The sequence below is a fragment of the Planococcus citri genome, chromosome 1 (genome assembly GCF_950023065.1).
Source record: "Planococcus citri chromosome 1, ihPlaCitr1.1, whole genome shotgun sequence".
Taxonomy (NCBI): Eukaryota; Metazoa; Arthropoda; class Insecta; order Hemiptera; family Pseudococcidae; genus Planococcus; species Planococcus citri.
In genome coordinates, this window is record NC_088677.1 from 83,502,084 (window position 1) to 83,529,375 (window position 27,292).

At 34.4% G+C, this 27,292-nt stretch overlaps 3 protein-coding genes and 1 long non-coding RNA gene across 12 annotated transcripts; 2 read left to right on the forward strand and 2 right to left on the reverse strand.

Annotated features, from left to right (window-relative positions):
* Window positions 1–167: 167 nt before the first annotated feature.
* On the forward strand, window positions 168–9,883 carry LOC135838397 (uncharacterized protein in vnfD 5'region-like). Its single transcript, XM_065354013.1, has 2 exons — window positions 168–341; window positions 4,534–9,883. The coding sequence occupies exons 1-2, from the start codon at window positions 287–289 to the stop codon at window positions 6,375–6,377; spliced, it is 1,899 nt and encodes a 632-aa protein (XP_065210085.1). The 5' UTR covers window positions 168–286; the 3' UTR covers window positions 6,378–9,883.
* On the reverse strand, window positions 9,661–22,498 carry Hrs (Hepatocyte growth factor regulated tyrosine kinase substrate). 7 transcript variants are annotated; one of them, XM_065353981.1, is made up of 17 exons: window positions 22,348–22,498; window positions 21,580–21,622; window positions 21,425–21,509; window positions 21,272–21,347; window positions 21,009–21,197; window positions 20,783–20,932; window positions 20,586–20,707; window positions 20,105–20,215; window positions 19,678–19,744; window positions 19,484–19,579; window positions 19,298–19,363; window positions 15,283–15,736; window positions 15,020–15,204; window positions 14,683–14,818; window positions 14,478–14,600; window positions 10,630–11,334; window positions 9,661–10,267 (listed from the first exon to the last, which is right to left on the reverse strand). In XM_065353981.1, exons 2-16 carry the CDS (start codon window positions 21,611–21,613, stop codon window positions 10,649–10,651), a joined length of 2,580 nt encoding a protein of 859 aa, XP_065210053.1. In that variant the 5' UTR covers window positions 21,614–21,622; window positions 22,348–22,498; the 3' UTR covers window positions 9,661–10,267; window positions 10,630–10,648. The 7 variants fall into 7 exon arrangements, with proteins under 7 accessions (XP_065210053.1, XP_065210058.1, XP_065210035.1 ...); XM_065353986.1 differs by lacking the exon at window positions 22,348–22,498 and adding an exon at window positions 22,023–22,176; XM_065353963.1 differs by lacking the exon at window positions 22,348–22,498 and adding an exon at window positions 21,739–21,917 and having other exon boundaries at window positions 9,661–10,264.
* A 172-nt stretch (window positions 22,499–22,670) lies between these two features.
* LOC135838429 (uncharacterized) lies at window positions 22,671–23,709 on the forward strand. Its single transcript, XR_010557407.1, has 3 exons — window positions 22,671–22,836; window positions 22,903–23,137; window positions 23,211–23,709. It is a non-coding gene; the product is annotated as an uncharacterized LOC135838429 (long non-coding RNA).
* Window positions 23,710–24,140: 431 nt separating this feature from the next.
* TyrRS-m (Tyrosine--tRNA ligase, mitochondrial) lies at window positions 24,141–27,139 on the reverse strand. Of its 3 annotated transcripts, none has more exons than XM_065354043.1 (11): window positions 27,067–27,139; window positions 26,271–26,330; window positions 26,041–26,188; window positions 25,779–25,963; window positions 25,494–25,710; window positions 25,344–25,422; window positions 25,074–25,282; window positions 24,939–25,005; window positions 24,665–24,850; window positions 24,460–24,585; window positions 24,141–24,365 (listed from the first exon to the last, which is right to left on the reverse strand). In XM_065354043.1, exons 2-11 carry the CDS (start codon window positions 26,300–26,302, stop codon window positions 24,328–24,330), a joined length of 1,287 nt encoding a protein of 428 aa, XP_065210115.1. In that variant the 5' UTR covers window positions 26,303–26,330; window positions 27,067–27,139; the 3' UTR covers window positions 24,141–24,327. The 3 variants fall into 3 exon arrangements, with proteins under 3 accessions (XP_065210115.1, XP_065210105.1, XP_065210096.1); XM_065354033.1 differs by having other exon boundaries at window positions 26,938–27,076; XM_065354024.1 differs by lacking the exon at window positions 27,067–27,139 and having other exon boundaries at window positions 26,271–26,582.
* Window positions 27,140–27,292: the final 153 nt, after the last annotated feature.

Below are 27,292 nucleotides of genomic sequence, written 5' to 3' on the forward strand. Positions count from 1 at the left end.
ACATAAGATAAATGGATCTGAATATCTTGCTACACAGTATATTTTCCTATTCTCTAACACACATAACAAAATTCATGTTAATTTACATACCATTTAATTGAATCGTAGAAATCAGTTAGGCACATCTGATATGTACATAAATCTCGATGTTACATCAAATTAAACGAAGAGATTGGAATTCGCTTATGTCTAATTGTAGCTGCAATGTTAAATCTCAAACAGTATTTTTTTTTAGTGATACTGAATTTCATCATTAGTTCGTTGTTCGTTCTTGGCATGTATTGAAATGAAAACGTTCAAAATGAGTTACTTTAAATTTTTCATGTTCGCGGGATTTTTAGGTGAGTTGAGTATACTTTATTAGTTAGTCGTCCTTATGACCCAATCACAAAAATGTTGAGCATAAAAATCATTTCGGAAAATTAAAGTTTTGAAAAAGATCAAATCTTCAATTTCCAACAAAACAAATTAATATAACATGGGTATTTTTTTCGAAAATAATTCAACAACGCGAGTAAAAATCATGTTGGAAATGTGCAACACTGCCATCGAAATTTTGACATTTTTTGAAACCGGTTCATCAACTTGCAAACAGTTGATAAACAATACCCAAAAATTGTAGATAGAGAAAGAAGCTTGAAACAAAAGTTGTGGAGCGTGAAAAATTATACAATTCTGTCTAATCCCATTTTGAACCGGTTCGTTGGTTCGCATTTAGCAACCAGTTTTTGACAATCACCTGAAAATCGGAGATCGAGAGAAAAGCTAGAAACAAAAGTTGTCGTCGTCGTTGTTTTCTTGTAAGCGGTAGGCCTGTTGGCCTGTCTGCTGAGGTGTGGAACCTGTTGAGGATGAGCCTGAGGTATCCGTGAGTTTCCTCCTTGGTTTCCCTCTGCTTCTCTTCCCCGTCTGTGTATATTGGAGGACCTGTTTTGGTGATCTTGTTTCCTCCATCCTTTTGACATGATTTCTCCAATCTTTCCTATACTGTTTTATCTTCTTCATGACTGGCTTCACTCCGAGATCTGCTGTTATTTTCTCAGATGGGACTCTGCCTCTGAGAGTCACCCCTGCCGTTCTCCTCATGAACTTCATCTCTGCTGCCGTTATTCTTCTTTTATCAGATTTCTTCAGTGCCCATACCTCGCTTCCATAGGTCATCATTAGTATTGCTAGGGTATTGAACACCTTCAATCTTGTTTCTTTTCGCACCTTACTGCTTCTCAGGGTCCTATTTATCAGTCCTGTGACTCTCAGGAACTTTGCAATCTTTCCACCAACATCTACTTCTCCCTGGTATGATATCGTGTTTCCCAGGTATTTGAAATTATTGACCTGTTCAATGATTTTTCCATTAATTACAATCTTGCTTCTTACTGGTTCCTTTCCGTTGAAGGCCATTGTTTTTGTTTTCTCTGATGATATTCTCATATCATATTTTTCTGATGTCTTTGTTAGATTGTACATTGATCTCTGTAGGTCATCTTCTGTTTCAGCTAGTACTGCTTGATCATTTGCAAATAGCACTGTTGATATTTCCAGCCTTCTGTCTGTTTCGATTCCTTTTGACTTCATTTTCTGCCATTCTTTTGCCATGTGATCCATGTACATGTTGAATAAGACACATGACAGTGGGCATCCCTGGCAAACTCCTCTGTTTATTTCTGCTTGTTTTGAGAGTTTATTTCCAATTTGTACTCTTATTCTAGTGTTCTTATACGTATATGCTGTTTATCACCTTACTCATTTTATATGTTATCTCTTCATCTTTTAGGACTTCAAACAGTTTTTTTCTATTAACCCTATCATATGCTTTTTCCAGGTCTATAAAGCACATGTGTGTTTCTAGGTTGTATTCGATCCTTTTTTCCATCAGTAGTTTCACTATATAACTTGCGTCAGTGCATGATCTTCCTTTTTTAAATCCGTTTTGAATTTCTGACAGCTTTTCTTCTGCATGATCTGCCAATCATTTTGCCAGTATTTTTGCATATGTGACCGTCTGTGATAAAACCAACCATCTGTCACAAAAAAATTAAAATTTTTTTTTCACGAATTTTTGTCTCCTAAACCATTTAAAGCCCAAAAATAGGCGAAAAAACATTTTTCGATTTTTGCGATGGATGGTTGGTTTTATCACGGACAGTCACATATACCTTATAGCAGGTGTTGAGTAGACTTATTCCTCGGTAGTTTTTCAGGTTTGACATATCGCCTTTCTTAAACAGTGGTATTACAATTACTGTTTTGAAATCTTCAGGTACCTTTTCTTCTTGATACATCCTATTTAGGAATTCCAGAAGTCTTCTTTTGAATTCGCCACTTGCATATTTGTACAATTCTGTTGGTATGCCATCTTCTCCTGGAGCTTTTGCATTTTTTGCCGTTTTCGAAGCTTCTGGTAGCTCTTTAAATGAAATTCTGTCTTCTGTTTCTCCAATTTCATCTTCTATCTTTGTATCTTGTGCATTTTCATCACTCCAGAGTTCTTCAAAATATTCCTTTGCATCATTTATTTTAATCTTTGGCAAACCCACTCTTTCGTTAAAATTTGTGTAAATTCTTCTTATGATCTTGTACACCTTTGGCCATAACTTGTACCTATGTGTCATGCTCCAGGAATGTGATGAAATTTTCCCAGCTCTCTCTCTCTGTAATTTCCTGGACTTTCTCTTGACTTTTGCCAACTGTTTTCGATATTCTTCACCATCAATCTCACTTTATGTGCTCATGAATTTTCTAAATACCTGTCTTTTCTTTTTTATGAGTTCTTGGATTTTGTTGTCCCAATTCTTTATTCGCTTTGCCCCGTTTCTGCAAGGAACCATTCCTAAGCTTTCTTTTGCCACTTTTGTCACAATGGTGAATGGATTTGATATTTTTCCATTCTTCTTCCATGTCCTGGCTTTTTGGTATCTCTTCACTTATGATGTTCATCCGTCTTTGGTACAGTCATCTTTACTGACATATTCCCCTGGTCACAACTCACGGGGTTCAACTTGTCGCTCCATAGCAAACACTTTTATCAAGGCATGTTGAAACCACTCATAAGTAAAGTGAGAGGTGTTTTTTTAAAAAAATGCATGTGAAATAGAAAAAACTGTTGATTTATCTGGAATTTTCACGATTTAGGGTCATGAAGGATTGACGTTTAAGGTAAGATATCGCAATTTGATTTTTTTTATTTTGGCTGTAAATTGCGTTTTTGCAGTTACCCCAGAAAAAATCGACTCAGGGTAATTCCAAAAACAATTTTTTTTTCATTTTTGCACTTACCACATTTTTTGCCCTAAATAACTTGAAAATGTTTGGAAATTACAAAAAAAGTAAACTTCCACGGTCACATGATAAGTTACACATTAGAGAAGTGATTAACAGTTTTACTGAATTTTAAAATTATTGCTACTTTTTAATGTTTCACTAATACATTTGACAAAAAATGTGTTTCTATGACGAGTTTTTTAGATAAAAAACAACAGAAATGATCAATAGTTGATTTTTTGTTCATTTTAGCGAGTTTAAAAATAATAATTTTTCAACATTTTTTCGGGAAGTGGAAAAGTTATGGAATTTTTGATCAAATCAAGACCATGAATACATCAAAAGTTAGCAAATGACACGTAAAATACAGCGAGTGTGTTGAAAATGCAAAAAAATAAAAACATGAAAAATATCACCCACTTTTGCATTTACTCCAACATGGGGTAAATACAAAAGTCGATTTTCAAATTTTTAAATTGCAATTTTCTCCACGATTTGTGGACCAAATTGTATCAACATTTTACCATTGATAGAGAACCCACTGAAGTATAAGTGGTACAAATTTCAGCTTCATCCGTGCAATAGTCTTCTCACAGAGCCCTCTCAAATTGTCACTAATCAAAAAGTGCTTTGCAATTATGTACCCCACTCTACCTTACAACTTTTGATTCAACCTTTTTTTTGTATTTTTAATTTTTAGGTGATTGTCGAAACCTGGTTGCTAAATGCGAACCAATGAACCGGTTTCAAAATGTGACTGCACAAAATTGTCTAATTTTTCACGCCCTACAACTTTTGTTTTGAGCTTTTTTCTCTATCTACAATTTTTCAGTACCTATTGTTTGTTAACTGGTTGGAAATTAATGAACCGGTTTCAAAAATTCATATCACGTTTTTGTCACCTTAGTGTGTGGAATACATTGCGCCAATACAAACCATTTTGAATTTTTTGACCAAACTGGTTTTTCAATTTGTGGACACCCTGTACATGGGCCTGAAATTTTCAAGGTCGCTTTCGAAAGCATTTATTTTTCCTTACTCAACGCCGCTGCATACATCTCGCTGCTCTTTCCACTTGGAAAATAAAAGCCACCGGGTACTACTTCTTTGAATGTTCAATTTTTTTATGATTTGGTCAATTGCTATTGCACTCTTTAAAGCAATTCGCTTCCCCAACATGGGAACCTAGAGAACCTACAACGGGTTAACCAAGTTTGATATTTTGATTTAGGTATAGCTGACAACATTACTCACATTTGTTGATATTTACAGTTTCCTGCACCATTGCTGTCGATGCGAATACATCAAGACGTAAAATACTGCCAATGAATTTGAGGTCTGCAGAAGAATGCTTTACAAAGAATGCTATTTACGTGGACAAAACTGACATTGCTTTGAAATTAATACAAACTGCAGGCAAATATTCCATGCTTCTACGTCCTCGGCGCTTTGGAAAGACTTTTTTAATCAATACGATTGCGTCAATTCTCGAAGGGAAGAAGGAGTTCTTCAAAAATACTTTTATTGGTGATGAAAAAAGTGGATACGAATGGCAACCACATACTGTTATAAAACTCACTTTTCAACAACATGACTCCATTATGTATCTGGCTGATGAACTGGTCGACATAGCAGAAGACTTTGGTGTTGACAGAGCATTAAATCATATTAAACCCACTGACCCTCTTTATTTCATGCGGTTACTACGCAAAATAGCCCCCCGACCACACCTTGAGAAGTCAAAACCAGAAAAACTACCAGTGGCTGTGCTTATAGATGAATACGACCTTCCATTCAAAAATGCAAATGATGAGACCCGCCATTATTTCCAACAAATTTTCATCATTTTGAAAGCCCTTTCTGATGACAATATTATAAAATTCATTCTTTTCACAGGCTGTAACAAGGCTAATTTGATTTCTCCTGCCAACACTGGACTATCTACAACGCTTGGTATCCGAGACATTTCGCTTGACCCAGTGTATGCTTCCGTATGCGGTTTTACTGACGATGAGATTGAGAAATATTTCAATGATAGTGTGCAAGAAAAGGCAAAAATTCACCAAGTTGAACCGGATATAATTTTCAATGAAATTAAATCTTGTTACGATGGTTATCGCTTCACGGAAACGCCGGTATCAGTTTATAACCCAATATCACTGTTGTACTATTTAAATGACAAAAACGTTCTAAGAGGATTAAATTACTGGATTGAAACACAGAATCATCCCAAAACTGCAATGGAAGCATTAGTAGAAGCCCGAATGAAAAGTAGGAGTGTGATCTTGAACCTGAAAACATATTATAATCCGAATACACTGTTTCAACCACTTGAAGATGTTCCAGTTATAAGAGTAGGTGCGACTTCAAATGAACTTAATCAGATTAATCTGAACCAGGTTTCCCTTGAAACAATTCTTTTTCAAAACGGTTATTTGACAATTCAAGATTATTTTCCAAAGCGCAAGCAATACAAATTGAAGTTTCCCAATAAGGAAATTAGAGGGGCATTTATGTATGCCATTGAATTAGCGATGGGAAAAGAAAATGAATGCTTGCGTTTGCATAAAGCAGCAAAGGAAAGCCTCCAAAACTTGAATATTGCAAAGTTGGAAGAAACATTTAGATCTTTCATACAACAGTACCACTTTGAGAGTCTGCTGGAGACAACAACCACGGATAATGAAAGTATAGTGAAGGCTATTTTACGAAATCTACTATCTCTGGGGCAGCCTAAAGAGAAACCTTTTCCGGAATTGATTTCAACAGCGAATGAGCATGCCTCAATACTGAATGTTCAACCGGAAGTTGAGACAGAAAAAGTAAATGGTGGAAAAGGTAAAATTTATCTTCTCATTGAAACATCACGCCATATAATAATGGTAGAAGGGAAATATGGCGCCGATGAAACAAAAATGGAACAAGGTTGGATACAATTAGAAAATTACAACTTCCCAGATTCTGACGCCAACTGTGAGAAAATTAAGGCGAGACTTTTACTAAATTTCGACAACCAGGGGTTCTACAACTGGAGAGGTGCTACATATTACGCAAATGGGACTGTATGTGAACTCTTGAAACCTGATAAAATTTTTACGAAACCTATTCATCTGTGAACACTGAACAGTGCGAACAATCATTCGCGTCAGAGGCAGTCTACACACGCATGTTGCCAAATATCACCGGACATCCCTGTGAACACAAGCGACTACAAATGTCTCAGAAGGAAGCCATTCTCTTCAAGTGATAGTCTGAACTGCCACATCAGAACATTCTGCATAACCTCACATACCAGAAGTTCATTTTTAGATATAAAAAACTGCAATGTTGAGCTTCCCATTCTTTGTACAAAATTTTAAAAAGAAGGTGGCAATTGTTGCTTTAGAAACCCTTTTCAATCCATTTCAAAATTTAAAAAAATATATTAGGTGGTCATATTTTTGGTGCCGTATCACCCCTCCGGAGGTATCATGATTATGATGCACCAGTCGCCATTTCTGTGACCCGATACACCTGCTCCCTCCAACTGTCCCTGTTTATAGGGTGCTCCTGATGGATGTTGGGAAGGTGCACCCGGTGGTCTAATGAATGGAGTTTGTCCATCTCATGGGGGAGCGTCCACGCCCTCTTGTTCCTTCTACCTGGTCTTGGGTGAACAGGGACTCCATCGCATCAGTCCTTGCGACATGCCCAAAGTATTTGAGGATTCTGCTGAGAACCACTGCAGACAGCCTTTTCTGGACACCGACTTCACCCAGGATGGAAACATTGGTCCTTTTCTTCATCCAAGGAATCCAGAGCATTCTTCTGCAACACCACATTTCAAAATGCATCAATTTTTCTTCTGTCTCTCTTTTAGGGTCTTGCTCAAAGCTGTATCTGGCCAAATCTTCTTTAGGCAAGACATGGAGCTTCTTGTGATTTGCGCTCTGCGTCTTATCTCGGCATCACTGCTTCCTTCGTTATCCACAATGGACCCCGCAGGTATACAAATTGGTTCACCACTTCGATTCCCTCAATTTCTATGATCTCAAGCGAGTTGTTCTCTGGCCAATTCACAATCATAATCTTCATCTTTGCTTTATTTATCAGCAGGCCATATTTTGCACTAACCTCTTCCAAGCATTTCAGAAAACCAGTCATATTTTTGGCACTTGAGGCGATGAGGGTTGTGTCATCAGTATAACGGAGGTTTGACATTTGTACACCTCCGATCAATACTCCTCCCTGCCATTTGTCTGAGCCATCATCACTGGTGCTTTCTGATACAAGTAGCTGTATAGTCTCCTGATCTATATAGGTATTATTTGTATAGATTGAACAGGAGTGGGAACAGAATGCAGCACTAGCATACTCCTCTCTATGAGTGGAACTTCTCCAATGTTGCTTCTCTGTTAATTCGAACATTTGCCATGCTCCCCTCATACAGTTGTTTTATCAGCCACACCAGATGTATTGGGGCACCTATCTCGAGTAGAATTCTCCACAGTTTTTGCCATTGTACACAGTCTATAGACACTGCACCTGGGGGAAGACATCAAACTAACTGCCATTTTGGCTGAATTATGTATGTCATGCCAATTTCTCCCGCTGGATGCTCTTGGCTGCGCTGTTGTCAAATTCTTAAACAAAATACAGTGCAACCAAGAGCACCCAGTGGGAGAAATTGGCGCTACACAAAAAATCACACTACTGTCCCTTTTCTTCATTGCCAGCAGATTGAAGTACAGCACTGCCAAGAGCACCCAGCGGGAGAAATTGGCATAACACAAAACATTACTACCATCCCTTTTCCCTGTTGCCTGCAGTTTGATGTCTTCCAGGAGGGCCCAGGTGCAGTGTCTGTGACGCAGTTGAATGCTTTCTTGTAATCTATAAAACACAGAACTGTACGCACATTGTATTCTATGCTTTCTCAATCAGCAATCTGTGGTTGAGGATCTGCTCCCTCGTTCCTCTTCCTCTCACTGATCCTGCTTGTTCTGGAGGGATTTGACTGCGCATGAGTGAGTATAACCTGTCGTACACAATCTTCAGCTTGTTCTGGAGGGATTTGACTGTGCATAAGTGAGTATAACCTGCTGTACACAATCTTCAATAGTACTTTGCTGGCATGACATATCAGGACGATTGTTCTGTAGTTCCCACAGTTCCCAGGAGATCCTTTTTTGTACAGAGTGACATATGTCGACTGTACCCAGTCCTACGGCCATTTGCCGCTCAGCCATATTGAGTTGCCGGGGGGGGGGGGGTCTTAATGAAAATAATTTGTCAACCTATTTGTAGTTGTTCCCACTGCCGCTGCACTTGCAACAGCGCTGTTTTCAGAATTGAAACTTACTTTTGTGTTTGTGGTACAGTTTAGTACTTGCAGATAAAGTGATGCATCAAATTGATATGCCCAGGTAACGAATCAAGTTAATGTCAGTGAGGAAACCTATAGCTCGAACTGTTGGCCTTGGGAAATACTTTGCAATTATTATAATGCATTTTTTACATCTTTTGTAGATTTCAAGCAAAAAATTGAAAAATCAACTAAGAAATAAATTTTTTTATCATTTATAAAAGCATCATTTTTATTTTTTGAACATTATAAATAATCCAACAGTTCGGTTTTCAACCCCCCCTCCCAAATTTGTTCAAACCACATGTAATTTTCAACTATTGGGGGGGGGGGGTCAATTTGACAAACTTAATGACACTTTCTGCAGTTTTCACAAATCATCATTCAATTTTGAGAATTTCCGATTAATTCTTGGTATCTTTTAATAATCTAATCTAAGCAGTAAGCATTTGAGCAGTCCGTATAGAATACTCGCGTTTCAGAATGAAAGAGTAATTTTATAATCCTTATGAAAAAAGTTACGTACATCGCGGAATTTGAAAATCACCTGAAATAATTGTCCATCAGGTTTGAATCGAAGTGATCTGATTTTTGGAAAACGAATTTGGAAACAGTACATTAAATTGTTGAGTTCAAAAACGATTTTGATTTTTAATGAATTTTAAAAAAATTAAACTCGAATTAAAAATGGAAAAAAATCAAAATTTTACCAAATAGATCAAAAGAGCTAACTCATAACAGAAACAAAAACAAAGCAACCAACAGAAGTACAGATTACCTGAAGCAACATAAACAGAAAACCAAAAAAATGGCGATAAAAAATTTCTAAAAATTGAAAATGCAAAGAAAGGAGCATCGTTAAAGCGTGATACGGATATTCGAACAAAAAATATGGGTAGCTTAGTTACCTACTCACCATGAAGGTGCCATCATCGAAAAAGATCAGTATCAGAAACCTTGAAGAAAAAAGTTGAGAAATTTCTCCATGAAATCGTCAATTCAACTTTCCTCGCCAGATGTCGTCTTCATCTCGAAAACAGAGCAATAAAACGTACTTTACCCAATTAACCTGGTTATGTATTTCAGTTTCGAAAGTAAAACAACTTAGAATGAATAATTAAACGATAGTAAAAATAGGAAAAGGAAATAATAAAAACAATGTTTAAAGCGTAGGTAAATATAGTATGTATATCGGTGATTTTTTTTTCATCATTTTATCAATTTTCGTTTAAATAGTAAAATACACATACGAGTAAATTTGGTCGCTTTTGAGCAAACCTTTTTATCCAAAAATTGTATCATATCGTCGCTTTGGAACACCCCGCGACGACGTTATTTTCTATACGTAAAAATTAACTAATAACGTAGGTATTATTTTGATAATCGCTTTCAATGCTGTGTAATTATTAACGATGATTATCGAGCAAATGAGGTTGTATGTAGTACTGTAAGGAATGAAGAAGAAAACCAAATCCGTCATCGAGGGAACCAAACCAACGATCCAGCTGCCCATTGCCCATTGCTCATTGGTCATTTAAGTAGGTAAACGATGATGACGATGTGCGGGAAACGTTGATATGTCACGTGCGTCTATGGTTGGGCACCCCTTGACTGGCATCGAGTGTGTAGAGTAGTGTAATGTATAAAAACCCACGTAGACTGCTACGTACCATGATCCCGCACATAAAAAAAATAAAATAAACCCGTCAGGTAAAAAAAGAACATACAATCGTACAGAATACGAGTAGGTGTTCTAGATTCAAACGTTAGAGATCTGATTCCTCTTCCTCGAGCTAACGTGAGCAGTGAGACGAAAAATATTTGCATGAGAAAGAGAAACAGGCTCACAGATGAACCATTCAGAAATCAAATTTGCCCCCTTTGGGGCCCATAATCGAAAAATGGGTAATCGGCGAGTTCGTTCTCATACAAAATTTTCACATCAACGAATCAAATTTCACGATTCAAGAATCTAGATCAAATTCAAGGAGTTAAATAACTTGAAAAAATGTTCAAAAACTTACCGTTCGACGACGACGACGATTAATCAAACGATATGAGCTCGGCGATTTCATCTTTTTCCTCCGGCTGAGGCGTACTGGTGGCTGAAGGCGCCGAAGGTACAGGCTGCGGACCGTGTTGTATAAGCGAATGCTCGCTGGAGCTCGAAGGTGACGATAAAGGCGACGAAGACGGCGGCGCCATCACAGATCTGCCCATCGTATGTTGCATGAGAGAAGCAGCTGCCGCAGGTACAGGTTGAGCTGCGCTTGGCATATGCCCTTGCGGAGGCTCCGATCCGGCTGGTCGATTAGTCGACGATGCCGGCGGTCCCATCACGTGCTGTAAGTTTTGATCCATGTGTATACCTGGCCCCGAGGCCGGACCAGGCTGCTGGTGATCGACGTAGACGCCGGATTGAGGCGCAGGCTGGTGTATGTGATGGCCAGGACCGGAATGTAAGGCGGTAGCTTGAGGACTGGATACGTATTGCGGATTTGCTGCGGCAGGTTGTCCGATCATTTGATGGGTATGTGGTGGAGGTGGACCGCCGACGTTGGAGGCGTTTGAACCGGTTGCGAGAGGTTGAGATGGCGCTGGTCCTCCGGGACCGCCGGATGCGCCGGACATTAATGGATTCGAAGAGGGAGCGTAGACGTTCGAGGCGGGTATTTGAGACTGGCCCATCATTACGGTTTGAGGCGGTTGGTGAGGCATCGTGTTTTGACCTGAAATCGTTTCCACAGTTGAAAATGCGTAAGTCGAAACGAAAGCAGCAAGGATTGTACTCGAAAATTTACTCAAAAAAAAGTAAGTAACTTCAGTAACCAGAAAAGCTGGGAAAAGTAACCGAAAAAAATTTCAATGTAAAAAAAAAATGAGGAGACCAAAAAACTCTAATCCAAACAAAATGTTACATTTTATTTTAGATTAACAAAAAACACAGAAAAAAATCATCAAAATTCAAATAAAAACCAAAACAAAAAAAACTATCGAAAGCTCAAAACAGAAGTGAGGGAGAGTCTACCGAAATAAGGAGAAACAAAATTTAATCTTTTATCCAAAATCATTTTGAAAATTAAACACAAAAATACCAATTTTAAAACTGTGGAAATTTTGACACGAGCAAGCATTTTATGAAAAAATTGTTCAAGTGTTGAAAAAGAATTCCATAAATAGAAGAATCATTAGAACGAGAAACTTATTAAAATCAAAGGTAAAGGGGGGGGGGATTGTAATCCAAATTTGACAAAATGATGTTTTGTGAAAATCATTTTGAAAATTCGAATAAGTACGAAAAAATGTACCGTGTTTCAAAAAGAAAAAAATACACAAATTCACGACAAAAATACACCAAAATTTTGGAAAAATTGACACACATTTCAAAAAAATAAAAAAAAATGAAAAATGGAAAAAATGCAACAAAATTATTGAAATTGAGAGAAAATGACCAAAACAGGAAGCAAAGGAAAGATCAAGATTTGGAGAGAAAAAAATTAGTCAAAAAATAATGCTGAAAAACTTTCCTGTGACCTTCTTTTAAAATCAAAATCGTAAGTCACTAAGAATAAAACTCAAGAGCGAGATTCAAAACAAAAAAATATCTCGAAAAATTGGAAAAATTTTGCAGAAATTTGAAAAATTTGAAAAAAGTTGCGAGGATTCTAAAATAAAAATTTGATTAAAAATAGAAAATTGCAGAAACTTTACAAAATTTTAGTCAACAAAAAAAAAGAAAAAAAAAAGAAAACTTAAGGAAAATTGTTGAAAAATTGGAAAACAGAATCTATGAGAATTCAAAAGAATAAAAGGTGAAAAAAATCAAGAAAACCAAAAAAAAATCGAAATAAAACGAAAACCATCAAGTTTTGAGGTCCAAGACAAACTCTCAAAAACTCAAAAAAAAAAAAATTTATAACAAGGGAAATTTCACAATTAATGTAAAATTTTATAAAAATCAGAAGATAGATTTCGCCAAAATTAAAAGAACAAAAATTTGGACAAAAAACGAATCAATAAAATTGAAAATGGAAAACTCTCGAAAATTCAGTTCAGGAAAAATCACTGAGAATTTAGAACAGAGAACTCGCGAGAATAAACATACGAATTTGGAAAAATAATTTAAAAATGTTGGGAAAAATCATCGATAACATTAAAGGAAAAATATCATAAAAATTAAAAAAAAAATCTCACGAAAATTCACAATAAAATTTTAAAAACATCACAACAATTTAGACAACAAAAAAAAAATACGAAAATTGGGGGAAAATCGTCGAAAAATTGGATAATGGAATCCATGAGAACTCAAAAAAAAAAAAAAAATGAAACGTGAAGAAAAATCAAAAAAGCCCCAAAAAAAGTTTGAAATGAAACCATCAAAAGTTTCGAGATCCAAAACAAACTCTCAAAACCTCAAAAAAAAAATTGTAAAAAGGGAAATTCCACAAAAATTTGAGCAGAAAAAATCACCAAAATTAGAGAAAAATTAGGAGAAAATTTTATGAAAATCGCGAAAATTCGAGAAAAAGGTTTCGCCGAAATTAAGAACATAAAAATTTAGACAAAAAACAAATCATTAAAAAAAATTTAACACAAAATCATAAAAATGACGAAAATGGAAAACTCTTAATTCGAGAAAAATCATAAGAGATCGGCGAGAACTCATAACAGAGAATTCGCGAGAATTTAAAGCATAAATTTGGAAAAAAATGAACAACATTTTTAGAGAAAACTTGTCGAAAAACTTCAAGCAAAACTCCAGATGATTCAAGAGAGAAAAGGAAATCCGGAGGGCCTTCCTCTATAACTGGGAGGGAAGGGGAAAGGAGAGAGGAATCGACGAAAGAAGGATATAAAGATACAAAAAACCACACCACAAAAAGTGAAAATGAAAAAAACAAACTCATCAAATCTCAAAGAAGCCCCCCCCCATCATAAAAAAAATTGTCAAAATTTAAAGAAAATCATAACATTTGGAACAAGTAAAATCACAATTCCAAAAAAATGTAAGCAAAAAAATCTCAAGTTTTTTTAAAGCACGAGACTCGAAAAAAAAACTGTTGAAATAAAAAAAAAAACAATCAAAAATACCTAAGGCAAAAAAATAACCATAATTTTGAACAAAACTATAGAATCGTGAAAATTCATAGTTGAAAAATCTGTCACATTTAAAGATACTTTGCCAAAATTTGAAAAGAGAAAAAAAATTGAAATTCAGGGAAAATCGTAGAAAAACTAAAAAAAGAGAACGAAAATTTTTAAAAAAAAATCACCAAATGGGGGAAAAACTCACAAAATTCAAAAAGTCATCGAACAAATCCTGACAAAAATTTCATCAAAAAAATCACACAAACTCCAGGGAACATTTTTTAGCAAAAATCACGAGAACTCAAAGTAATAAAATTCAGCAAAAATTCAGTCGGAAAAAAAATACCAAATTAATCAAAATTCAGAACAAAAGTCATGGAAAAATAATTTTGGGAAAAAAATCACCAAAATTTAAGATGTAGCTAGGTGAAAATTAATGAAAATAAGAGAAAATCTACCAAAAACCATCGAGAAATTCAAAAATAATCAAGAATACTTGTTAAGATTAGGAAAAAACCTGAGAAAATTTCAAAAGAAAAATCATCAAATCTGGAAAAATAAAATTCGTAAATTTGAAAAAACAGCGAGACCATTTTAAATAAGATCAATTTTTTTTACTCGTATTTCAAGAATTTCGGTTGTAATTTTCATAAAAAATGGAAATTTGTGAAAAAATTAGGAAAAAGTAACTTAGTAATTTACTTATTTGAAAAATAACCGAGTATAATCCCTGCGAAAGGCAAAATGGGAGGATTTCACGACCGAGCTAGCTCTTCAAACTCACCAGCAGTGTAATGAGGTGCAGCAAATGACGTCGATGATGCAAAAGGTCCAGAATTCGCAGTACTCGCTGGTAAATTCATAGCCTGCATCGAAACAGCTACAGGTTCGAAGGCAGATACTCCACCTAAAACAAGAATTTTTCAGAAATCAGCCACATACTTGAAAAAAAAACGACACAACGTTTTGAAATCCACTCGACGACTTACTCGGTTGAGCTGGAGGAATATAAGGCAGAGAACCGTACGTGTTATTTAATCTATACTGTTGTATTTGTTGTTCTTGCCTCATGTGTAGTTCGCGTTCTTGGTCGTGAATTCTTTTCAGAGCCAATTGTCTTTGGTACTGCAAAAAAAGAAAAAAGAAACGTACAATAACTGCTATTCACACGATCAGAACCTCATTTCTCAATTATAAAAAAATCACACTCCATTATAACCATAGTTGAGATCAAGGTGAGGAATAAATTTCTAAAAAACATTCTCTCACAAAAGAAAAAAAAATAAGACCGTGAAAAGTACTTGAAAAAATAAATTCAACTCGTACTTGTAAATATTCTTGTTTCTTCTGTCTCATGATTTCCAATTTCTGAGCCATTTGTAACTGCCTCTGTCTTTCGGCGATTTCAGCCTCTCTTCGAAGTCGTTCCTTGTGTTCGTCGCGTAAAGCATCTAACGCAGCTCGAGCATCCTTAACTTGGGTCAATTTATCTTGTAATCCTTCGTAGTAAACTACACAACAGAAAAAAAATCTCAAAATTGAATCACAAAACGACAGAAAATAGACCACAATCTTCGCCCCTAATTTACCTCGACTGTCGTCCTGTTGCTGAATATATCTCAGCAATTGCGAATGCATCGCTGTAATATTCAAGAATAAATTCTGCGCCGTTGTATCGTTGGCGATCGAACGACCTCGACTAGCATTCGATTTCATTCTATTCACAAATATTTCCACCTGGTTGTTCAACGTGTTCACAAAATACTCCATTTCGTCGGGCGTTTCGACGCCGTTCTCGTCGCTGGCCGTTTTATCGCGATGCATCGTATCGTAATCGTAAATGCTCATGGATTTCATGTCAATTGGTAATGATTTCTCGTCTCTCAGGTTGCTGTGCGAGGTGTTGTTTAAGCCTACGGTATTCGCGGAGCCTAAACTGTCGCGAGTTTTTTCGCCTCCGGTCGATGCTCTCGCGTCCCAGTACGTACGATTTAGGTAACGCGATAGTTCTACGTCGTCGTTTTCGAAACTGTCAGCCAATTTCTGCAAAAAAAGAAAAAAAAATAGACATTAGTTAGGTACTAAACTACTAATACGCGAGGATTCAAAAGAAGAAAGAAGAGTATCGGTTTGATCAGGAGGTTGAAAGTAACATTGGAAAAGTAGTGATCAAAAAATTTTTAAAACGTGTGCAAAACATTTCAATACAGAGAACCCTCCCCCTCCCTGCATCAAAAAAAAATGTTGACCGAATTTAATGATGTTTACAAAAAAATTACGAAACCAAACGTTCCAATTAAAATCTGACAATGAAATTCGATCGAGGAATCATTGGCAATTTCAACAAAAAGCAAAACTTTTTGTTGGCAAAAAGTGAAAGGTGCATTTTTACAATATTTTTGCCAGAAATATGAGATTACTTCGCAACTTTTTGGCAAAAAGACAAATGGGCAAGGCTTTTTAGCAATTTTTGGCAAAATAGTGAAACTTTTTCTCAAAATTTTAAGCAAGAAAATGAGACTTCGGCAATTTATTGAGGAATAAAATTAAATTTTTTGGAAATTTTCGACAAAAGACAAAATTCTGATTAATTTTTGACAAGAAACGATTCTTTAAGGCAATTTTTGGGGAACAAGTCAAGCTTTTTGGCATTTTGTGCACAAAAGAGGGGGAAATTTTTGACAAAAAACGACACCTTATAGAAATTTTGACAATGGTGAGGTTTTTTTTCAACCATTTTTGGCAAAAAAGTAAAACTAAATGTTCGTACAAAATGCAATTCTGGGAAAATTCCGTATTTATCTAACTTTTAACAAAAGGCAAGACTTTTTGGCAATTATTGGCAAAAAAGTGATGTCTTTTTTTTGGATTTTTTTTTTTGTAAAAGTGAACTATTTTTACAATTTCTTGTAAAAAACGATATTTTAAACAAGTTTTGCTAATTTTAAATTTAAAAAAAAAAAACAGAAGTTTCAACAATTCTGGAAAAATTTAGAATTTTCATCATTTTTTACAAAAAGGAGTCTTTTTGGCAATCATTGGCAAAAGATGAGCCTTTTTTTAACATTTTTTTTTTTTTTGAAAAACGCACTTTTTCTACAATTTTCTGTAAAAAAACGAGATAATTTAGGCAAGTTTTGCTAATTTTAAATTTAAAAAAAAAAAACAATAAAGTTTCAGAAATTCTGGAAAAATTCAGATTTCTTTCTTCATTTTTTACAAAAAGGAGTTTTTCTGGCAATCATTGGCAAAAGGTGAGTCTTTTTTTTATCATTTTTTTTTTTTTTGAAAAAACGAACTTTTTTTACAATTTTATGTAAAAAGTGAGATTTTAAGCAAGTTTTGCTAATTTTAAATAAAAAAAACCATAAAGTTTCAACAATTTGGGAAAAATTCAGAATTTTCATCATTTTATACGAAAAGGAGTCTTTCTGGCAATCATTGGCAAAAGGGAGTCTCTTTTTATCATTTTTTTTTTTTTTTGGAAAAACGAATTTTTTTTACAATTTTCTGTAAAAAACGAGATTTTAAGCATGTTTTGCTAACTTTTTTTAAAAAAACATAAAGTTTCAGCAATTCTGGAAAAATTTAGAATTTTCATCATTTTTTACAAAAAGGAGTCTTTTTGGCAATCATTGGCAAAAAAGTGATTCTTTTTTTACCATTTTTTTTGTTTTTGAAAAAGTGAACCTTTTTACAATTTTATGTAAAAAACGAGATTTTTAGCAAGTTTTTGCCAGAAAAGTGAGATTTTTTGGAATTTATCGCTAAAAAAATACAATTTTTAATTACGACTTTTTGACAAATTTGACAAACAGCGAGACCGTTTGCAATTTTTGCCAGAAAACGAGTCTTTGACAGTTTAAAATTTTTGAATTTCACTTCCTAATTTCAAAAATACACCACACCGCAAACCTTTTCACAATTTTTTGTAAAAAACGAGATTTTTAGCAAGTTTTGCTAACTTTTTTTAAAAAAACATAAAGTTTCAGCAATTCTGGAAAAATTTAGAATTTTCATCATTTTTTACAAAAAGGAGTCTTTTTGGCAATCATTGGCAAAAAAGTGATTCTTTTTTTACCATTTTTTTTGTTTTTAAAAAAGTGAACATTTCACAATTTTATGTAAAAAACGAGATTTTTAGCAAGTTTTTGCCAAAAAAGTGAGATTTTTTGGAATTTATCGCTAAAAAAATACAATTTTTAATTACGACTTTTTGACAAATTTGACAAACAGCGAGACCGTTTGCAATTTTTGCCACAAAACGAGTCTTTGACAGTTAAAAAATTTTTGAATTTCACTTCCTAATTTCAAAAATACACCACACCGCAAAATCTCAAGTCTCAACTTTCATTTTAAGCGTTTTGATAAATTTTGGAATACTTGCGGATTACGAAAAAAATGAAAAATATCCAAAATTTGACTTGATTGTGGTAGAAAGTTGAAATATGGTTCAGACTAGTTTACATCCTACATTCAAAATCCTAAAAAAATCAATGGTGCGAAGGGAAGAGGAGGAGAAAAATTTCCTGATAAAATACATCACTTGCGAAATTGGGGTAAACAGTTCTCACGACTTTTCTCGATCGTTATGGGTCCAATTTTCCAGCATTTTTCGGGTTTGTGCCTGATTTCAATCAGATTCTAACTCACAAAATAAAAATAGAATCAAAATTTGAGATAATTTTTAAAAAATGTTTCAAATTGTACAATTTTTTTATGGAAATGAAAATGAAAATGAAATTACTTCAAGGAAAAAATTTCTGTACCCCCCTCCCCTTCACCTTATTCAGACCATTATTTCGACATTTTTCAAAACCTGGGAGCCCAAAAATTTACAGAAAGTTTGAGAAAACACCAAAACTGATGCCTATCCATTCAAGGAAGTCGAAAATAGGACATCAGCCCAATTTCAACTTTCTACTCCTACAATAACTTGATGCAAGAAATCGATGATTTGAGGGATTTTTGTACTACTTTTTTGAACAGAGTTTAATTTCATGAGATCTTGAATTTCTAATTAAAACAAAAAAATAAATTCAACTTACGAATCTGATATAAATGGAGGGAGAAGCTAGAGGGGGAGGGGAGGGAGTTCGGATCGAAATCTTTGGTCGCCCAATTTTCAAAATTGGAGAAAAGGGATGGTTTGAATCGATATTTTCCTAAGGACTCTCGGAAATTAGGGAGAATGGATTTAAGGTGGATGTGTATCTTTTTGATTATGAATAATGAAAAACACAAAAAACTGAATCCAAAAGCGTTTGGTATACTCGATTTTCGAAATAGGAGAGGAAGGAGGGCTTGGATTTAAATTTTTTTCATAAATAAAAATGTTTGCAAGTTTTCAATGTACAATTTTTGTTTTAAAAAGTTCTGAATAGAAATCAGACGATTAAAGACAGAAAATCATTTTAAAAAAGGAGCCAACGCTCAAAAGCACACCCTTCAAAAAAAAGACCTGACGAAAATGGAACCACGAATCATTTTTTTTTTTTTTAAATATGACCTAAACAACAATTCAATCATAAAATCGCTTCGAAGCTCCTAATCACCATAAATTCCCTACGAGACTTTCATCTTATAGTTGAAACAAATACTCACATGTTGAACTACAGGCGGTGAAAATGATTTAGACCTCGTAACTGGTTTATAAGGCTGCGCTCTGGTCTGAAAACAGGTTTGAAATATTAAAACATACAAAAACAGTCACATATTTCAATCATTCATCGAGGGTGAGGATCGAATCGTCAACTGATTGGAAAATGACTGATATTTGGAAGCACTTACTTTAGATTCGGCTTCGGATTGCGATAAAGCGATAGCTAATTGAAGTTCTTCTTCCTCTTTCAATTCTTCGTCTGTTTTTTTAGGCGCTGAACGAGGCTAGAAAAGGGAACAGATTTTAGAAACGTGATAATACGTTCAAAAAAAGTAAACGAGATCGAAAAAATTATGCTATTCTGAAAAACTGAAATAGATACCTGAGTTGGAGTACTGGTGTTGGTGCCATACTCGCTTTCCTCGGCTTTCATCGCACTACTGGGTCTGCTGAAAGAATAAATTCGGTATTAGTAAAGATCATTAAACGTGACCGTAACAATCAAGCTATCAAAATGAACAAAAAATGAACATAAAATTCAACATGCAGTATATTAATTAATCTTGGTTTTTTCTCGCACCTTTTTACTGATCAGTTTTAAACCTATGTAAATATCTTACAATCAAACACTGAAACGTCTCTCCTCACTATTGTAACAACGTAGCGCATATTTCACCATCTCTCTCCATTTCCAACGATAATACACAAATCGTATTAAAAAAAAAAAAAAAAAACTAGTCGTCCATCCAGAGAAAAAAAATCCAACAAACACTACGCAATAAATGAAATACAGACGATGAAAAATTTACTTCAACGTCATACTCGACCAAGGAGACGATTTTCTGCTCTTAAAAGAACTTCTGATAGTTTTCTGATGCGACCCATCAATAACCGAGTCGTTATGGCTGATCATACTATTCCTGTAATTCGAAACCGTTCGATAAAAACATTTGCTGATTATCATTCGATAAGAGTACGCCAATGCTAAAGCTCATACAACATACATCCATTACACTAGGAAGCGTACGCTGTTCAAAATAGCGAAAAATTAAACGACTCCAGCGTCAATATCATTCAGTAGCACAACGTTGAAAATATACATAAATAGCTAGAGATAAACAGCCATTACAGTACGATAAAAAAAAGCAAATACGACGTCCATAAACTTCTAAAATGAACGAAAAAATATTAAAAATCAACGAACGCAATATTGCTGGAAGTTTTCTACGAATTTCATAGCGCTACGTTGCCACACAGCTGACTCTAATTTGATGAAAAGTACACACTTACTGGCATTTTTCTAGACAAGTATCACATACACGAACTGATTTCTCGATTCCGAATTTTGGTAACGTGATACTATGAGATGAGCATTGTTGACAAAATACCTCTCCGCAGGCTCTACAATGATGCTAGAAAAATAGAATAAAATATCGCAGTCAGTTTTTACGATTTCAATAGATTATTAGGAGTAATAATGTACGTACTTTTCGATTCATTAAAGTGAACATGGTACGACAACGATGGCACCGATCACCGTCTTTCCACGAAGGTGCAGTATCAGCCAAAAACATAGCGTCGCTTTCTTTAAACGTAGGAAATTTATAGCCTTCGGTTTTCATAATAGTTACCGTATCCTGAACAGATTTGTAAGCTTAATTCATGTCTAGATAATCGTAAATTATTCGGTGGCATTAAAAAAAGAGTAATTACTTGAACTGATCGATGTTTCGGATTGTTACGAAATGCAAAAGCCCAAGATTGAAGTAAATCTAAACATTTGGTTCTAACGTTCTCGTTCTGACACGATTTAATGATATCTTTGAACGTTTCCATGAACTGTTTCGTACTGATCTCATCTTGAATTAATGCACCGCAATTTTTAACGCAGGATTCTAATACCTATGAACGATGATGTAAATTTAAAACGAAGAATACGAAGAAAATGATGCAGAAAATGGTAAAATAATACGTACAGTGAGACCATACAAAGCAACGACTGAATTAGGGTTAGAGATTTTCTTCTGGATGGCATTCAAAGCGTTATTCGGTCTGAAAACAATCGTTAAAATGAACTCCAACCGTACAGAAACAGACGTGAATATTTATCGAATAAAATTACTCCTTACTTAACATCTCCTTGTCTAATTAGATCACATAATTTCATAATAACATCCCAATCTGTTTCTAATCGATAACTATCTGTGGCTTCATCTGTTCGAATGAAATTAACAGTTAATAATACCAGCTTCGCAAAATGATACCTTTAGCAACTCATACTCACTTAGAAACTGTTCGAAAGTTGGTTTACGAAGCATTTTTGCAACCTGGAATCAAAAAATAGAAATCAATTACTTACATCATACTTAACAATCGAACGAAATATCTACCAAGTCAGAAAGTACGGTAACGGATGATTAGTAACTTATGTAAGACGTTATACCATATTGAATCAGTTTCAAAAACTTCGAGCCAACGATGACGAATTAGACAAGTAAGTAGGTATTCAGATGTTAGAATTGATGCACCCTATCAACAACTGATACTACGTGTCAATGAATTCAATCGTAATTAATTCGTATAAAACTTTTCAACATAATTATTTCAAGCTGTAGGATGACAAAGACGTTATCGTATTTTATCGAATAGAAGCGCGATAATGATGAAACTAATCTATCCTGACATTTATATGCTACGACTAACACGAAATCATGAATCATCACTTACGTTACTGTGCTCGCCTTTTGAATTTAGATAGCTTTCCGATGACCAAACTTATCAAATGATTACTCAGAATTTATAGCATTTTATCAATTTGAAACGAATGACCTGAGATTTCAGCAACAGAATAATTTAGAGTACAGATGTTCGCGAAAATTCGACCCTTTTCGTTGAATTGATTTGATATGATGATTACATGACTGTGCATTGCACCAAATGTTTTCTCATCTTTGACACTGTTTAACGATGTAATTATATAACATGGGGTTATTGTCAAGACAAAATACAATACATTGTAACAAAGTAGACTTAATTTTAAATAAAATCTTACCTGAAAGTTCGAATAAAAGTTCAATCAAAATAATAAACTTTGGTTTTCTTTTTCAACATATCAACTTTGATCAAAATTTTAGAATACGAAATCAGTGTAGCTGTTTCAGCAATCAAAAAAGTTTCAATCGAATGTTCACCAGGTTACGTAATGAAAAAGCTCTTCTCAAGTCGATTTTTATCATTTTAATAATGATATTTTATTTTTTATAATATCTCAAAATATTATTAAAAGTACTTAAATTTGAAAAAAGCTCCAATTTTTTCAATTCGAAAGTTGCGTAACAACATATGTAATTTTGTGTGCTGAATTTCGGAAACACTGCAAAAAATCCGAAAGTGAACGAAAATAGCCGATGTCTAATTGAAAAAATAAATTTTGATTTTTGAAGATCTGAAAAGTTCTAAGCTTTGAACTTTTGGTTTTTTTGAAGGAGTTGAGGAAACATAGCTATATTTCAGAAACAGGATCATCCTGCATCAGCCTATTGTAAGTATCTACAGTTAATTCGCAGTATTTTAATATTATTTTATTGTAGTTTCATCGTTTGTTTAGATTAGCTACTCGAAGCTTCGAAAGCTTTCAAGAAAAACTTGATCTCGATCGTGTGATCGATCAAAGTTCGCATTGTAATGAGATCGAGATGAAGAACTGATCGATCATTCATTATTGAATTTACTACAGAAGAAGTTTTGAGTACAGGAAAACATCAGGGCAGAAGATTCATGAATTTCCACCCAGACGAACGATTTGAATTCGTCTCATCGAATTAATTTTCCTGTCAAAAGTTGTAAATAATTTTAATTCATGAACACTTGAAACGAATGCAAATATAAGGTACTAACAATATTCTATGTTTACAGCAGTTCCATGAGGGCAAACGTGCTTTCCAAACACTAAAAAAGCTATTCAGCGATTACCTATTCAACATATATAAGATGCTGCTGGAAAACTCATGCTGATGAATTTTGAACCAGATTGATCGAAACATTACAAAGAGATAATCATTTCACGTTTTTAACCTATAAAACAATCTGCTCTTGTCCTCATCTTTACAGAATTAGCTATCTAATTCGATGCTAAATTTGGCAAGAATTTGAATCCGTGTTCGTAGCATTTGTTGGAATTTCCTGACTTGAAGAAATGAGACAATTTACTCGATTTGATCATGACAACTGATTTAAACTTCGTTGAATTTTACTGTTTAGTATTATCTGTTCTCATACCTATGTGGTTTTTTTTTAAATTATGGAGTTGGTTAGGATGGGAATTGTTTAAGAATAACTAACTACGTTGACTTTTTTCCACTAATACGTTAGAGATTGTTCGGTGACTGGAATAATAAACCATTAAATTTCGTTACATAGTGTTTCAATTATTTTCTATGAAACGATTCGTATTTTTCATTATATATTGAGTATTTAAACGAGTTACAAGGTTCATAATTTTAATGATTATTTATTAACGCAAACCAACTTACCTACTACATTATTACATCATTCGAAATCTTTATCGGTGAAGAAAAGTTCGCCCTCCTTCTTCGGGATACATTTATTGAAGCAGTAAATAAATAAACACACCGAAGGTATTCCAATCAATACTATTATTATGAGGAATATGACAATCAGAAGAAGAACGGAGAGAAGCCGCGATGCCGGTATCACTTCGGAGGATTCATCGTGATGAACGTGTCTTTTTTCACTTAGTTGAGAATACTCTCCGACAGAAGAATATTTACACTGATAGTACGAATCTCGTTTCGATTCTAAAGAACAACTACTCAACAACAGCAGTTCTACGAAAAGGATTTTCATATTATATATTAGAGCCATTCGCAATTTAGTACATTTACAAAATAGCTTCCATCATTTTTTTTTTCATCGCGTTGTTGAATCTGCCCAAGATTTATCCAAGCAACCGCGTATTTCCGGCAGTTTTCAAAATGTACTTCGTTCGGTCCAAGAACAAAATGCGTGGAAATTACGAGGTCCATTTTACAATCCAGTAATTTTTCTTTCCTACAATATTAAAAGAAAATAGAAACAATTTTCGTCCAAATTGCTAAATTATAACTAATGAAGGTGTCAGATCTGATTCAGAAAATATACTGACCTACTCTAGCTAGTGTTATATTATTTGGCAACACATGAACGGATTGAGACAGCACTTCGTCGATATTTTTCACTTTCTGCATATTAATATAAAATCCACCGGCATCCATTATTCGTCTAGCGTCACCTGTGCAATAAAAATATCGGTAATTTTCATTCGTATTTTTCTGGCAATCCAGATATCCATCAACTATAAAATATCTTACTCTTTGATAGAAAACACGGAATATCCATTGCAAATTCTAATACCGAGTATCCGGCTTTCCAAGGCAACTCGACTATCGTAACTCCTTCTAGATTTATCAAATGTTCGGCAGGAATACTACCAATTGTTTCGAGATCTTTAGCGTATAAAATAGACGATGCGGTTTGAGCTGCTTTCAATCCACCTTCTGAAAAAAAAACAATAACAATACATTAAATAGTCAAGATTTCGAGTTCATTGAGACTTGAAAGAATTATCTTGAGGGATATTCTGACCTCCGTGAACTAGAACGGTGATTTCTTCGGCTAATTTAGTCTGAGCTATTCTTTGCTCTGGATTTTTCTATAAACGTAAATTCGTATTAGGAGAAGAAATGACACAGGAATAGAAATGTTTATCTTTCCACTCACTAATTGTTTTTCCATTATGTGAGCTATTTGATCTAACGGCAGGAAAGTGAATAATTTCAACAAGTGTTCTACTTTGCTATCTTCAGTTCTGACGAAAAATTGATAGAAATCAAATGCCGAAGTAAGATTTTTATCCAACCATACTGCGTTTGGTAACGATTTGCCGAATTTATCTCCAGCGTCGTTCGTAACTAAAGGTAACGTTAAACCTGGCAAAAGAAATGAGATGGTGAAAATGAACCAGTCACGAGGCAGATTATACGAACTCACCATATACTGGTTGATCTACGACTCGACTGATTAAATTATGACCAGCGACGATATTACCCATTTGATCTTTACCACCGATCTGGAATTAATAAATCACGATGAAAAAAAATCAAAGCTTTTGGTAAGTAATAAATGAGCGAATATTCGTACTTGAAATTTACAGTCGTAGGTTTTAAACAGGTGAAGCCAATCGTTGGCTTGAAAGATTTGATACGTGAATTCAGCGAAATTCATACCACCTTCGGATTTTATTCGTTTATTTACACTATCCTTGAGTAACATGGTACCCATTCTGAAATTCCTTCCAACTTTGCTGAGAAAATCAATCACTTTCACATCTTTGTACCATTCTTCGTTATCGACAACTCTGAAATCATCGTATATAAATGAGCATCTAGTACACGAAATCAGCTATATAGCTTAATATTTGCTCACTTGATCGGTGGTAAAGGACTAGGATCAGGATTCTTGCTCCAGAAATACTTCTCGTGATTATTGAAAATATTTTCGATATTTTTTTGAATATGTCTGGCTCGTTCACGAACAACACCACCGTCTTGTTCTTCTCTATCTTTGTTATGGCCACTAGGATCGCCGATTTGAGCAGTTGCACAGCCAATCTGTAAATTTACCGGTTACTCAAATGAGGAATTGAAAAACAATGCAAGAGTATTAGGTAATGATGTCTTCTACGTACCAGAGCAATTACATTATGACCAGCTCTTTGCCAATGCAATAAATTCATTAATATGAGTAAATTACCGACATGTAAGCTACTAGCGGTTGGATCAAATCCGGCGTAGACATGTTGAGGTTTCCGATTCAGAAGCTGGACTATTTCGTTGCTGGAAATGGAAAAGTTCGCACGATTGTTAATATCGAAACGAAATGCTGACATGTTGAAATTATGGTTCGAGATATACTTACGTTGAGTTTTCGGGGAATATAGATTCGAACATTCCACGTTCGTGTAAATTTAATACATTCCTGCGGCAAAATTTCGTACGATAAATATAGGTTCCTCGTAATGCATTTCGTTTGAGTTTACGAAATATGTTGAAGTTATCACACCACTGTTTGTTTATATGTCTTAGGAACATGGTTATTTAATACTTAAGGTGTAATTTAAATTAAATTTAATGATATATTCGAATTTTTTAGGGGTAAATTGTCAGCTAAAGTTCAAATTTAACATGATGAAAGTTGGAGAAACACCGCATTGAGCTTTGATAAAAAATTCAAAAAAGTGATAAGAGTGGTTTGATTCTTTTGGAGTTGAAATTTCCTTACTTTTGAACAATCTTCGATCCACTTTCACTTTTCAAATTCAAACTTCAAAGTTTTTAATTTTAATTTTAAATAAAATAGAATAAAATATAAAATATTTCTAATTCTCCTGCTGTTTTCTTTTCTTTTATCCCATTCACACTAACATTGCTTCATTAACTCATCTCCTATTTCTATCATAAATCTTACAACAGATAATAATTTATTATTTATTCATCATTCTTCATTCGTGCCTCACGTATAGTTACCTATCAATCATTAATTAAATAAAAAATTGGTAGAAAAAATACTCAAACTTGAAACCAACATGGTGAATATGGAGGACTTGATTTTTCAGGTTGAATATGCGATGCAATACGGTTTATTCTAAAGCCATTTTGCCAATTTTCAAAGCAATTGGATACGAATAGAGTTAGAGAATAGAGAACGTACTTACTACTAATGCTTCACTATCACTGTTCTGATCGAACAATTTTGCAACCGACATCATTAATTTCATAGGCACCTATCTTTGAAAATTAATTCAACTTCAACAAATCGATGCGACTTCAACTCGATAAATGTATAGAAGCTGATGAGGCTACGAAGCTTGATTCTGTAGATGCTTATCGATTTCAAGTTGATAATTTTTTTAATCAATTACAACGTAGAAAATAATCGTG

What these genes read in the sequence shown, in the direction of transcription:
- LOC135838397 (XM_065354013.1), top strand. Translation starts at nt 287, where the DNA reads ATGAAAACGTTCAAAATGAGTTACTTTAAATTTTTCATGTTCGCGGGA. An exon ending in CATGTTCGCGGGATTTTTAG is followed by an intron (nt 342 to 4,533) that starts GTGAGTTGAGTA and finishes TGATATTTACAG; the next exon opens with TTTCCTGCACCATTGCTGTC.
- Hrs (XM_065353963.1), bottom strand. An exon ending in TCACTTTAATGAATCGAAAA is followed by an intron (nt 20,708 to 20,782) that starts GTACGTACATTA and finishes CTATTTTTCTAG; the next exon opens with CATCATTGTAGAGCCTGCGG. An exon ending in ACACCAGTACTCCAACTCAG is followed by an intron (nt 19,580 to 19,677) that starts GTATCTATTTCA and finishes TCCCTTTTCTAG; the next exon opens with CCTCGTTCAGCGCCTAAAAA.
- TyrRS-m (XM_065354024.1), bottom strand. Translation starts at nt 26,443, where the DNA reads ATGTTCCTAAGACATATAAACAAACAGTGGTGTGATAACTTCAACATA. An exon ending in CCTACGACTGTAAATTTCAA is followed by an intron (nt 25,423 to 25,493) that starts GTACGAATATTC and finishes TATTAATTCCAG; the next exon opens with ATCGGTGGTAAAGATCAAAT. An exon ending in CACCGTTCTAGTTCACGGAG is followed by an intron (nt 24,851 to 24,938) that starts GTCAGAATATCC and finishes TTTTTTTTTCAG; the next exon opens with AAGGTGGATTGAAAGCAGCT.